The sequence below is a fragment of the Vanellus vanellus genome (genome assembly GCF_965231255.1).
Source record: "Vanellus vanellus genome assembly, contig: HAP1_SCAFFOLD_896, whole genome shotgun sequence".
Lineage (NCBI taxonomy): Eukaryota > Metazoa > Chordata > Aves > Charadriiformes > Charadriidae > Vanellus > Vanellus vanellus.
The window spans coordinates 19,017-32,974 of NW_028128906.1; the positions used below are offsets into that span (position 1 = coordinate 19,017).

General features: G+C 52.8%; 1 protein-coding gene across 1 annotated transcript; it reads right to left on the minus strand.

The window, feature by feature from the left end:
- Positions 1-1,362: 1,362 nt before the first annotated feature.
- LOC309683821 (olfactory receptor 14C36-like) lies at positions 1,363-7,933 on the minus strand (the record flags this gene model as incomplete). The annotated part of the gene is made up of 2 exons (XM_082499824.1): positions 1,363-1,367; positions 6,964-7,933. The coding sequence occupies 2 exons, from the start codon at positions 7,931-7,933 to the stop codon at positions 1,363-1,365; spliced, it is 975 nt and encodes a 324-aa protein (XP_082355950.1).
- Between the last annotated feature and the right edge of the window lie 6,025 nt (positions 7,934-13,958).

A 13,958-nucleotide genomic window follows, 5' to 3' on the forward strand; every position in this document is an offset into this window, starting at 1 on the left:
AAGGGGAGCTTTGCCTTCCTAAAAACAATGACGTCAACAGAGATAAGTTTCTTCCTTGTAATGTCCTTGCTGTCACCTCCGGGCAGCTGCTTCATGGCCCCTGTCAGAGCCAGCCTCGTCCCTCTACTCACCCAGCCTCCCTGCACCCACCCCCGCCCCCAAATGCATTATCATCACGGGAAGACTTGTGGTACACAAAGAGGTTTCTAGGGCAATCAAAACCATGCTCAGTGGAGAGAGGGAAACAAGGGTGGGCTCTTTGTGTGCTGTATTATGTTAGTGTAAGATATCTACCCATATAGACACACAGCAAAAATGGATCCTTCCAAGAGCTGGTCTGACACCTTCCATGTATCCAGAACCTGGCCCCGGGATCCCCTCGTCCCCCTGCTCGACCTCAGGCACAGACAAGCACATGCTCACACAAATGGCTCTCTCCAGCACAGAGTCAAAGAATCATTGAGGCCAGAAACCAGTCAGCGTCCAACTTCTCTGGGCTGCCCCTTCATGCTTCATTTTAGTCAGGACCTCCTTTCTCACCCATGCCAGGCTCCTGACAGCTTTGACAGACTTCCTATATGATGGGGTGGACTGTTCTGGAGCTGCAAGAGTCCATCCTTGACTAGCAAAGAGCTTTCTTCTCCACAGGGCCCTATCCCATGGGATTCTTCTGATCAGGTCCCTCAGAAGGCCAAAGCCTGCTCTCCTGAAGTCCCCCTCTTGGCCTTGTTCCCTTCTTTCAGGAGCCTCAACTCTACCTTCTCATCCCTGACTGTGACATCCCTGACAGTGGGAGATGGGAATTTTTTTTCTCCACTCTGGAGCAGGCACAAAGACCCCAGTTCTCGTTAGCATTTGTCTGAGCCTCTTCTTATCCCCTTGGCATGCAGAGATGTCCCTGGGCAGTGCCCTGCTGCCAGGAGGGATCTGCAGGGCAGAGCTGAGCACACAGCGGGAGGGATGGGGTCAGTGAGCACTGGCAGGGAGGAGATGTTGGGACAGAGAAACAGCTCCCGGCAGGGACAGCTCCAGGCAGCAGAGACGTGGGCAGGGAGTCGGAGGGACCTGCTCCCACAAACACCCTGGGAGAGGGCACTTGGGCACCCTCCCTGCCATCCCCTGCAGCGCAGACACCCACTCTGAAGGAACGCCCTGGTCTCCTCTTCCACCCAGCACAGCCCAACCCTCTGTCCTTCTATTGCCTCCTCACAGAAACACTCCTGGCATTTCTCCACATTTCCCCTTCTGCCTCTGCTCCCCTTGTTGGTATCACCGGAGTTTCTGGGGTTGGGTTGGATTCAGCCGTGAAAAATATCTGTGGTTGCTGCTATGCGGATGCTTCCATGGGAGTAAAATGTCCTCCTAATCTGCACAGTCAGGGTGATACAAATGAGCTAAGTCGCCCTTCAGGACATCCCATCTTTAGGACATTCCACTCTTTCCAATGAGGTCCTACTGGGCTGAATCCAGCTGGGCTCCTGAAGAGCACAGCTCACCCATGGCATCTCTCTGATATCCAGCAGCCCCATGACAAAGGGAATAGAGAGAAATGAGAAGTCTGTCCAAATGTATTGATGCGTTTTCCTCTATGAAGAGCCCTCCATATCCTGATGGACCAAATGTGCAATGGAAATTCCATGACAGATTCCATCTTCTTGACGTTCCTGAACACACAGAAACTGCAGCTCTTGTACTTCTGGCTCTTCCTGGGCAGCTACCTGGCTGCCCTCCTGGGAAACGGCCTCATCATCACCGCCATCACCTGCGACCACCGCCTCCACACCCCCATGTACTTCTTCCTCCTCAACCTCTACCTCATAGACCTGGGTTGTATCTCCACCACTCTCCTCAAAGCCATGGTCAATTCCCTCTGGAACACCAGGGCCATCTCCTATGCAGGATGTGCTGATCAAACCTTACTTTTCAGTTTCTTCATTTCAGCTGAGTATTTTCTCCTCACCATCATGGCCTATGACCGCTACGTTGCCATCTGCCATCCCCTGCACTACGGGACCCTCCTGGGCAGCAGAGCTTGTGTCCACATGGCAGCAGCTGCCTGGGGCAGTGTTTTTCCCTATGCTGTGCTGCACACGGCCAATACACTTTCACTGCCCCTCTGCCAGGGCAATGCCCTGCACCAGTTCTTCTGTGAAATCCCCCACATCCTCAAGCTCTCCTGCTCACGTTCCTACCTCAGGGAAGTTGGCTTATTGCTTTTAGTGCCTTTCTATTTTTGGTGCCTTTTTTTTTTTCCCCCTCATGCTTTCTTATGTGCAGATCTTGAGAGTGGTGCTGAGGATGCCCTCTGAGCAAGGGCGACACAAAGCCTTCTCCACATGCCTCTGTCACCTGGCTGTTTGTCTGTCAGTACTGCCATCTTTGCCTGAAGTCCCCCTCCATCTCCTCCCCAGCCCTGCATGTGGTGATGGCTGGTTGTCATTTGGTGGTACCTCCAACACTGAAGCCCCTCATCAAGAGTGTGAGGATCCAGGAGCTCAAGGATGACCTTAGGAAACTGACTGGAAATTTTTCGGTAGCCATAGACTACCTATGTGCTTCTACAAAGGATTCCCACTGTATGTCATGACCAAATAAGACTGTTTCTTTATATTTTTTTTCCACTTGTGATGATTTTGTATTCAAAGAAATGTCATTATTAATCTCTTCCTACTTACGTATCCACACATCTTGTTTGACCCAGAGACTTCTGTAAATGGGGATCCAGTGTCTCATTGCATTTAATAAAAAAAAAATAATAATTACCTTGCATCAACTTCTTTGCCTAAGAACCCTTCTTAACACAGCAGGAAGGAATGGGAAGTGAAAACACCTTTCTGGCTGTACCAGCCTGGGGAAGGCTGCCCTGTCCCTGGAGCAGTAAGAGCATCCCCCAGACATTCAAGCTCTCCTGCTCAGACTCCTGCCTCAGGGAAGTTTTGGTACTTGTGGATGGCCTCTGTATGGCCTTTGGGTGTTTTATATTCATTCTTTTCTTCTGTATGCAGATCTTGAGGGATGTGCTGAGGATCCCCTCTGAGCAGGGACGGCACAAAGCCTTGTACAGGTGCCTGCCCCACCTGGTCGTGCTCTCTCTGTCAGCACTTTGCTGACCAGAAGGCCCTCCCCATCCCTTGATTTGGTGGTGGCAGTCCTGTACTCTGTGGTACCTCCAGCTGTGACCCCCTTTTCTACAGCATGAGGAATGAGAAGCTGAAGCAGGGCAGTAGGAAAGTGATTTCACGGATGTTTGTCAAGAGTGGTAACATTTCACCCACAGTCCAGGAATGAATCCTGGGTTATCCCATTCCAGACCTGTTTGTTGTTTGTGTGGCTTATCCTTTCCCTTATCTACCTTGCCATTATTGGCATCATTTTCATTATCATTATCAGCATTTTTATTTTTGCCATGAATAATCTTTTGTGATAATCGGTGGTTATGATGATCCCCCACAATTGTTTAGATTCAGCGTACTTCTAGCAAGGAATGAACCCACGCTGTCTCACCTGGAGCCCATATATATGTACATCTAACACTGTGGAAGAGCTGAAGTTCTCTTCGTTGGTCTGTAATACAACGTGATTTCCCAAGTGCACTGCCTGAAATCTCAGCTCTGCTCTCAAAGCTGGTGCCAAGAAGAGGCTCACCTCAAATAGGCCTCTTTCTCCTTGGATTAAGCAAAGAGGTCAACCTTGTGATCCGTTCTCCTGGTTTGAGTGAGACAGGACTAAATTCTCTTTTAATACTTGGGAAGACTGCACTTTTAGAAGGCTCTGGGTTCTGAATTTGTCAATATATATACTTTATAGCCAACTATGGTGTGGGGGTTTCAAGGTCTCAATGTTTTCGAGCTTGCCGGGTGCAGGGATGAGGAGGAGCGAGTCCCGAGCACTTGACCCGAGCTGCCAACAGGATTATTTCATACCATGAGCATTGTCACATTCAATATAAAGTTTGTTGTGAAGTGCCCTCTCTCCCTTGATGGCTGCCATCCTGAGAACTTCATGCCCTGGTGCCAGAGCCCTGAGCCCTTCCCTTCCTCCTGAAGCCGCAGCGCCCACAGTGTCCCACATTTGCTGTCCACTGCTGGGAGTGCACAGCTTCCTACGGTTATAGTTGGCTGAGTATAATCCTGGTATATTTTGTATTGGTATTGGTATATTTGGTTGGACCCCACCGCGCTTTTCCACTTCTGACCCTCCAACGGGGCAAATAACAACGTTGGTTGGCCTTGGTTGTTATAGCAATAAGTATAAGCAAGATCCTCTCTGCACACCATGCCTGGGCATCAACTATAAAGGTCTGATCACTATGAGAGCAAATAGTGTCTGCACAATACGCTGTTAATTTCAGCAGTTAGAAGAGACCCGGCTAAGAAGCAAAGTTACTGAAGAAAATGGTCCCTGTTATACCTCAAACCGGGACACCAGCTCTCTCTGGGTGACCTCTTGCATCACAGCTCTACCTTTCCAGGGAAATTGCTTCTTCCTTATGTCCAGTCTCCACTTTCCCAGCTGCACTTTGTAGCAGTTTTGCTCTCTCCTGCTTTGTCCCACTTCCAAGGAAAGCTCAAAAATCTGAGGAAGCACCCTCCAGGCAGGTGACCTCACTCATCAGCCTTCTTGTGGCCTTTCACTTGACCAGACAGAAGTAACCTCACCATGATCTTCTAAACCATGTGACTACTGCTGGCCTTTCAGCTTCTTGGAAAGACACAAACAAGCCATCTGCCTGCTGCTGTCCCATCAGGTACTCAGGCAGAAGGGACATGCCAGCCCACATCCACGTCCTCTTCTTGGATGGGGCTCCACCGTACAGGGGGATTATAAGGACATTCAACAACGTTGGCCCAAATGCTAATCACTGAGGGATTCTTGTTATGACTGGCTTCAGGCAGGACTTTGTACCGCTGTTGACTTTTGTGCCTGATCATCTAGCCAACTTCCCTCCTACCAGACGATCCACTGCTTCAGTCCAGAGAGCATCAATCTGGCCATAAGGAGACTGTGGGAGATGATGTCAAAGGCCGTGCACAAGGCCAGGTACACAACATGCCCTTGTTTCCCCTAACCATCCTGGTCCAGCAATGCCTTTCTTCTCCTTCCAGTGCCTGGAGACGGCTGCGGGAGGACATACCCCACCACCTTCTAAGGGACTGAGGAAGGCACACCACCTTGTAATTCTCCCAATCCTCACCCCTGCCCTTCTTGAAGATGGGTTTGACATCTGCTTTTTCCAAGGACCCCGGAACCTGTCTGGCTGCTCTGGCACTTTTGAGGGCACAATCCAGAGTCACAGGACAGGGTGATGGAGCAGAGAGGAGCACTTGCAATGAGCCTGTCCACGGCAGCTGAGATGACTGTCCCTGGGACAGTGGGGATTTGTTTGTGAGGTCACACACAGAAATGTCAGAGCTCTGTCGGGTGCCCACACCTCAGCTGGCCTCGGGCACTTCTCATACACACATGGGTGATCAGAGACACGAGTCCTTCCCTTGCCCGTGCAGAAGCAATGCACTGCACAGGTCACAGTGTCTCTCTGACCTCCTGCAGTCAACCCTAGAGGCTGGGAGGCACCACAGCCCTGCAGTGTGTCGCCATGCTCTGCACTCCTCATGAGGAATGGACACGGGGACCTCGGTTCAAGGAAGCACATCCCAGTGCTGCATCCAGCTGTTTCCCCAGGGGATGTTACACTCCAAGTGAAGTGACCTCGTCTGTCCCACACGCCTTCATGGCAGCCCCAGGAATAGCTGATGGCATTTGTGCTCACACGTGTCCATCTCCCCACACGCACAAGATGTGCATGCTTAAGTCTCATCTGTACAATGCAAAGATGGACCTTGTCTTTGGTGTCCCTCTGTGGAGGGACAAAGAACCTCTTTGAGGTGGGATGAGAGTCCAGTGCTGGAAATGGAGGTTGTTTTTGGCTGGCCCATGATGGTGGCCCTGGGGCAACTTCCCCGGGGCGTCCAGTGGGCACAGGCACAGCCCAGACCCTGCTCTGCTGGTCCCTCATGTCTCGCGCAGGAGCCCAGATGCGCCAGGACACTGCTGTGTGCCCCCACCCTGCACACTCCCACACTTCAGCTCTTCCCTGGGGTTTTCCTCTCTGAGGCACTTGCCAGCCCCGCCAGCCCACACCCTCCCTGAATCTGGCCACCTCCTGCCCTCTCCCCAGCACAGACCAGCAGAGACAACCCCATTGGGAATGGTCCCACAGCAGGATGTGCAGGCCAGTGAGACTGTCCACCCAGCCGGCATGCTGAGGAGACCTCCACCCCAGGCAGCTTGCAGCCCCAGCTGCCAAACGTCCTCCCAGGATGGCATGAGAGAATTGGCCCAGGGCACCCTCAGGAAGGCCCTTTGGCCCCAGGGACAGGCAGCCTGCCCCGAGCTGCCCCACCGCAGCAAAGGGTTCCTCTTGCCATGGCTGCCCTGCACACACGTGGTGCCCTGCTCTTCTCCCACCACAGCCCATCTCCCCTCAGAGCCTTTTCCCGAGAGAGCTCATCCGTGCTGGCCTGGCCAGCCACTCCTGCACCCCCTCCCCAGGCGTCCCACAGCCCCCGAGCTGGTGGTGCGGCTCTGCAGAGCCGGGGGCTGTGGTGCCCAGGGCCATGCTGGTCAGGCTGGGAGGCAGACCCAGCTCAGATGGCTCCTGCCCCCTCCACCTCAGCACACAGATGAGGCCCCTGCAGCTCCAGAGAAGGTCTCAGAGAAGGGATCTCAGACACAAAACTCAGTGCAGAGTCCTTTATTTTGTTTAAACACACAGAGAGAGGAGCTCCTTATTTATACAAAGTCTCTGGATCAAACAAGACAGGCAGATCCTGACATAGAAATAAGATAAAGGATGACTCTGTTCTTTTGTTGACAGCATTAGTATAGCCCAGAAAAGCTAAAACCCAAAGAAATGAAAGGAAAAAAACCTAGCAAAGAAAGTCTGGGCCTGTAATGAGTTACATGATGAGTGATATGTAGAAGAAAATGTGCAGTTCATTGCTGCTTCTGAAAAGAAACCAGTCATCCATTTTCTTAGAGCATCCTTGAGTTCCTGGTTCCTCATGCTGTAGATGAGGGGGTTCATAGCTGGAGGCACCACTGAGTACAGGAATGACACCAACAGGTTCAGGGATGGGGAGGAGACAGAGGAGGGCTTCAGATAGGCAAACATGGCAGTGATGAGAAAGAGGGAGACCACGGCCAGGTGAGGGAGGCACGTGGAAAAGGCTTTGTGCCTTCCCTGCTCAGAGGGGATCCTCAGCACTGCCCTCAAGATCTGCACATAGGACACCACAATGAAAACAAAACACCCAAAGGCTAAACAGGTGCTAACAACAAGAAGCCCAACTTCCCTGAGGTAAGCATCTGAGCAGGAGAGCCTGAGGATGTGGGGGATTTCACAGAAGAATTGGTTCATAACATTGCCCTGGCAGAGGGGGAGTGAAAATGTATTGGCCGTGTGAAGGAGAGCATAGAGAAACCCACTGGCCCAGGCAGCTGCTGCCATGCGGACACAAGCTCTGCTGCCCAGGAGGGTCCCGTAGTGCAGGGGTTGGCAGATGGCAATGTAGCGGTCATAGGCCATGATGGTGAGAAGAGAAAACTCTGCTGAAATGAAAAAGACAAAGAAAAAGAGCTGGACAGCACATCCTGCATAGGAGATGGCCCTGGTGTCCCACAGAGAATTGGCCATGGCTTTGGGGAGAGTGGTGGAGATGCAGCCCAGGTCCAGAACAGAGAGGCTGAGGAGGAAGAAGTACATGGGGGTGTGCAGGCGGTTGTCACAGGCGATGGCGGTGATGATGAGGCCGTTTCCCAGGAGGGCAGCCAGGTAGATGCCCAGGAAGAGCCAGAAGGTCAAGAGCTGCAGCTCCCGTGTGTCTGCGAACGCCAGGAGGAGGAAGTGGGTGATGGAGCTGCTGTTGGACATCTGATCCCTTTGTTCATGAGGTTCTGCCAAAGGAGGAAAACACACTCACAGGTTAGGACTGCTCTGAGCACATCTCTTCACATTCCTGTGTCCCATTCTCCTCTGTCCTTCCCAAACACACATTGCCTTCCTCCTTCCTTTCAGCACCTTTGGACTTCCCCAAGTTCTGAGCTCTGCTTTGTGCTGGCCAAACATGACACGAGAAGGAGGCTTCTGCCCATGGGCTCCCGAGCAGTCACCCCTGCTTGACAGCAGTGGGCATCTGGGAAACGTGGGGCAGCTTCTGAAAGTCACCGTTTGCCTCATCAGTAATCCCTGTGTCATGAAGACAAGCTGGTCAGCATTTTCCAGCAGGAGAATGCCAGGGAAATTCCCACAAGTGCTCAAAGTGCAGTGATCTCAGCAGAGCCAGCTCACCCCCCAGCTCCACACTGCATTTTCCACAGCCCCACAGGTTTGGGTGGTTTGAAGGACTTTGGTCCCACGGACACAGCTGCATGGCAGTGTTGGCGTGTGAGCCACACCTGAACCCCCTCTTACTAGAGAGTATGGATGTAAGAACAAGAGCAGCATGGACAGGAGGGGAAGGTGGAGAAATGCTCCTGCTGAGAGAAGACAGAGACCCATAGAACTAAGGAGTTTCTCCTCCTTGGTGTGTGGCTGCTGAGGAGGCACCTCAGCCAGAAACCCCACAGCCTTGATGTCAGAAGCTCTGCTGGGCGAGAGAGGAGGCCAGTAGAAGGCGCCCTCATTACAGGAGATGGCAGGAAGGTGCCCGAATCACCCTCCCAAGGCACATGGGAGCTGTTCCCTCTCTTTCCCAGCCCAGGGCTCTGCTGCCTGGAGCTGTCCCTGCTGGGAGCTCTTTCTCTGGCAGCGCGTCTCCTCGCCGGCAGTGCACACAGAACCCATCACAGATGCTGTGTGCTCAGCTCTGTCCCGCAGACACCTCCTGGCAGCAGAACACTGCCCAGGAGCATTTCTGTGGGTGCAGGCTCTGACAGGAACATCTGACCAACGCTGATAAGGCTGGAAAGGTGATGCTGGGTGCTCTCTGTAAGCTGTAGCATATGGATTTTTCTTACTCCCTGATTTATTCACCTCTAAGTGAAAAAGATTTGGAGGCTCTGTGCCTTCTGAAGAACGGGGAGACAAATCTCCACGTCTCACTCCCCACACAAAAAAAAAAAAAAAAAAAGCAGAAGACTGAAAGCACAAACTCCTTCGCTTTCAGGTAGCCCCTGCCTTGAGGTTCTTCTTGAAAAGTTTCCTCTGCCACTGCCCTTCAGCTGTGAGCAGCCCTGACCCACGCAGTTCTCTCTCGGCAACACCAGGACCCTGCCATGCAAGGAGTTGCTCCTTCCACACACACCTTCTCCCCACAGCACCTCCGTGGGAGCTCCCTGGGCAGGCGGAGAGCTGACCCTGGCAGGCGGCAGAGTCCCTGCCCCAGCACAAAGCCCCTGGGGTGCAGGGACCCTGCTGGCAAGGACAGCCCTGCCCACCCCTGCCTGCACACCCACCATCACACATGGCAGTGGTCCTAAGGAGAAGGCAGCCGTCGTGCCCTCTCCCTCTGAAGGCACTGCAGGGCATTCCTCCTCTGGAGCACATTCTTCACCTCTACACTAGAGGAAGTGTCAGAGTCCTCCTGAAAGATCCCATAGGCCATGGGAGGAGCAGCTTTTGGACATCTTTCCAAGAACTGCAGCTGCAATTGCCCTAACCCAGAGACTTACCATGTCAAGGGCTATGAAGGTTTCTCCCGCAGTAAGCTCTCAGCATCCTCCCTCTCCAGACTGCCCTTAACCTCTCTCTGCCTCCCTGCTCTGCCCTCGCTGCCTGCAGGCAGTGCCCTCAGCCCTGCTGTGCCGTGCAGAGGAGCTGCTCCTGGGCAGAGCTGTCTCTCTGCAGCGCTGCCCGCTTGCCAGGAGCTCCCTCTGGCCCAGCAGCCCGGCCCAGCTCAGCAGCAGAGGACCAGCCCACGGTGACACTCTCTCTGTCCCCTCTGGGCTCCCTGGAGGTGTCCCTGGGGCTCCAGGGGAACCGCCTGTGAAAAAGGCTGATGCAATCTCTGATGTTCCCTCCCTCAGCTGCGCAGAGACACTTACTTCCACCAGTGGTATTTCTCCCAGCAGAAGAAGACCTGGCCATGAGTAACCCCTCTTCTTGTCCAATCAGTAGCACACACGGGTTCTTGGATTCTTGGTACCAGGAGTCCTTATGACAAGTCCCCAGCTGACTGGTGCCACAGCTGGGGGGCTTCAGCCCAAACGTGCAGCAATGATCTCAGCCAGGGGCACAGACAGGACGAGCTGGAGCCGTTCCTGTGGCAGACAGAGCTGTGACATGGTGGCAGAGCTCAGTCCAGCTGGTCTTCAAGGACAGCCTCCTCCAAGCTCAGCTATAGTCCAGATCACAATTCAATCTAACCCCAAAGGCAATTCAAGGGCACCAGTATGAGTGTTTACTCCTTCAGGAACAGTTCAAGGAGAAACAAAGCCACTGTGTGGCCACTGCTGAGTTTCATAGAGCGGGTGGAGCTATATCGGAGATTCTCTACATCCTCTTTGCCTCAGTCTGCCCCAGCAAGGTCTCCCAGGGCTCTGTGACTCGGGGCAGGAATCTGGAGGAACGCCACCAGCAGTGGATTGTTCCCAAGTCACCTTAACTAAGACAATCCTTACCAGTCTATGGGACAGGAGGGGTGGCAGCTGAGGGAGATGACAGGGTAAGCCAATGTCCCAGCGTGTCCAATGACACTCCGTAATCATTGAAAGGCCATGGAGGTTGAGGGAGGGAACTCCCTGATGACTGGCAGCATCCAAATATTGCATGCTCTTACCTAGTCTTTCTTTTCTCGCTGACATACTTAAAGAAGGACTTTTGTTTGTCTTGATGCCCCAGGCCAGATTTAGTTCAATCTGGGCTTTAGCTTGCCTAAACTGATCCGGGGCTGCTTGAACAATTTCTCTGTATTCTTCCCAGGCTTCCCGCCCCTGTTTCCACCCCCTGTAGGCCTCCTTTTCACTTGTGGGCATGTCCAGGAGCTCTTTGTTCATCCATGCAGGCCTCCTGGCTTTTCTGCCTGCCTTCTTCTTTGTAGGGATGCATCACTCCTGAGCTTGGAGAAGGTGAGCCTTGAATATTAACTGGCTTACTTGGGCCCTTCTTCCCTCCAGCACTTCATCCCATGGCACTATACTGAGCAGATTCTTCAAGAAGACACAGTCAGCTCTGCTAAAGCCCAGGGTGGTCAGCTTGCTGCGCACCTTCCTCGCTGCCTTGATGATCTCAAACTTGACCATTTCATGGTCACGGCAGCCCAGGCTGCCCTTGAGCTTGACACTGCCTACCAGCCCCTCCTTGTTGGTAAGGACAAGGTCCAGCAGAGCTCCTCTCCTCGTTTGCTCCTCTACCACTGGGAGAAAAACGTTGTCAATACAATCCAAGAACCTCCTGGACTGCCTATGCCCTGCTGTGTTACCCTTCCAACAGATGTCAGCAAACTTGCTGAGGGTACACTCTGTGCCCTCATCCAGGACGTTGATTAACATGTTGAACAAGACTGGCCAGTACTGACCCCTGGGGAGCACTGCTACTTACAGGCCTCCAACTAGACTCTGCGCCGAACACTATGCTATCAGCCTCATTCCCCACAGTATTCTTGTGTCCAGTTACAACATTATGGTCTGATTGGGTGGATAAGTAGATGGGTAATAACTGAGATCAGTACTCGGGCTTGAAGGAACTTGGTGAACGCATAGTGTTCTGCCCAGAGGGATGTATCTAGTCGGGTTCCACCATGTTTCAAGGGCTTTTAATTACACAAAGGAGATGACAAAATCCTTTTTTTATACCATTTGTAGATGACACCTCAATGAGGAGAGCAGACACTATATTAGAAGGCAGGGTTGCCATCCCAAGGGACTTAGACAAGGACAGGCCACTAGTAACATCATGTTATCCAACAAAGACAGATCTAAAGTTTTTTTGCTGAGGTTGACTAAGGGCCTGAAGTGACAGAGGGCAGGGACTGCCTAGGTTGGTATCAGCACTGCAGGAAAGGCTCTGGTGGTACTTCTGTTTCATTAGGCAAAACATGGAGCCATCTGCAAACGCCAAAAGCATCCTGGGCAGTATGAGCAGGAGCACAGCCAGTGGGAGTGATTATCGCCCTGGGCTCCGCACATTTGAGAACTGATCCAGAATACTCCCCCAGGTTCTGACCCGCTGCAATGCCTGAGAGACACTGTTAAAAGAGCCCGTTCAGTGGAGGGCCACCAAGGTCATGGTTGGAGCACTTGTGCTGTGAGAAGAAGCTGAAAAAGCTGGGCTTGTCCAGCTGGAAGAAAGGAAGATCTTGCGGGAACATGCAGCAGCATGTCCCAGTGGACAACAGGATGACGATGAGCCAGCAATGTGTCTTGGTGGCCGAGAAGGCCAATGGCATCCTGGGGTGCATCAAGCAGAGTGTGGCCAGCAGGTCGAGGGAGGTCATCCTCCCCCTCTACTCTGCCCTGGTGAGGCCTCATCTGGAGTACTGTGTCCAGATCTGGGATCCCCACTTAAAGAAGGACAGGGAACTGCTGGAGAGGGTCCAGCAAAGGGCTACGAAGATGATGAGGGGATTGGAACATCTCTCTTATGAGGAAAGGCTGAGGGACTTGGGGCTTTTTAGTCTGGAGAAAAAAAGAGGCTGAGGGGGGACCCTATCTATGCTTATAAATACTTAAAGGGAGGGTGCCAGGGGGGTGGGAAGTCTTTTGTCAGTGGTGCCCAGTGATAGGACTATAGGGAACAGGCACAAACTTGAATGTAGGAAGTTCCATCTTAACATGAGGAGGAAGTTCTTTCCTTTGAGGGTGGCAGAGCACTGGCACAGGCTGCCCAGAGAGGTGGGGGAGTCTCCCACTCTGGAGACATTCCAAACCCGCCTGGTTGCCATCCTGTGCAACCTGCTGTAGGTGACCCTGCTCTTGGAGGGGGCTTGGACTAGATGATCTCGAGAAGACCCTTCCAACCCTGACCACTCTGTGATTCTGTGAAACTGGAGAGATGTGGATTTGAAGGGTGGACTGTTCGGTGGATGAGGAACTGGTTTGATGGTCCCATCCAGTAGTGGTCAACGGCCTCATGTCCAGATGGAGACTGGTGACAAGCGGTGAACCTCAGCAGTCCGTACTGGGACCAGTACTGTTCAATATCTTCATCAATGACATAGGCAGTGGGATCGAGTGCACCATCAGCAAGTATGCTGATGACACCACACTGAGTGGTGCAATTGAAACTCCCAGCGGACAGGATGTCATCCAGAGGGACCTGGAAAGGCTCAAGAAGTGGGCCCGTATAAACAGCATGAGGTTCCACAGGGCCAAGTGAAGGGTCCTGCACGTGGGTTGGGGCAATCTGTGATATCAATACAGCCTGTGGGATGAAGGGATGGAGAGCAGCCCTGCCGAGAAGGACTTGGGTATACTTGGGGATGAAAAGCTGGACATGAGCTGGCAATGTGCGCTCGCAGATCACAAAGCCAACGGTATCCTGGGATACATCAAAAGAAGCATTACCAGCAGGTCGAGGGAGGGGATTCTGCCCTTCTGCTCTGCTTTGGTGAGACCCCACCTGCAGTGCTGCTCCAGCTCTGGAGCCCTCAGCACAGGACAGACATGGACCTATTGGAGTGGGTCCAGAGGAGGCCACAAAGATGCTCCGAGGGCTGGAGCACCTCTGCTGTGAGGAAAGGCTGAGAGAGTTGGGTTTGTTCAGCCTGGAGAAGAGAATGCTCTGGGGAGACTTTATTTGGGCCTTCCAGTACCTAAAGGAGGCCTACAGGAGAGCTGGGGACAGAGTTTTTAGCAGGGCCTGTTGCGATAGGACAAAGGGTGAGGGCTTTAAACTAAAAGGGGGGAAATTTACACTCGATATAAAGACCTGTTAACAATGAGGATGGTGAGACACTGGCCCAGGTTGCCCAGAGAGACAGGAGATGCCCCATCCCTGGAAACATTCCAGGCCAGGTTGG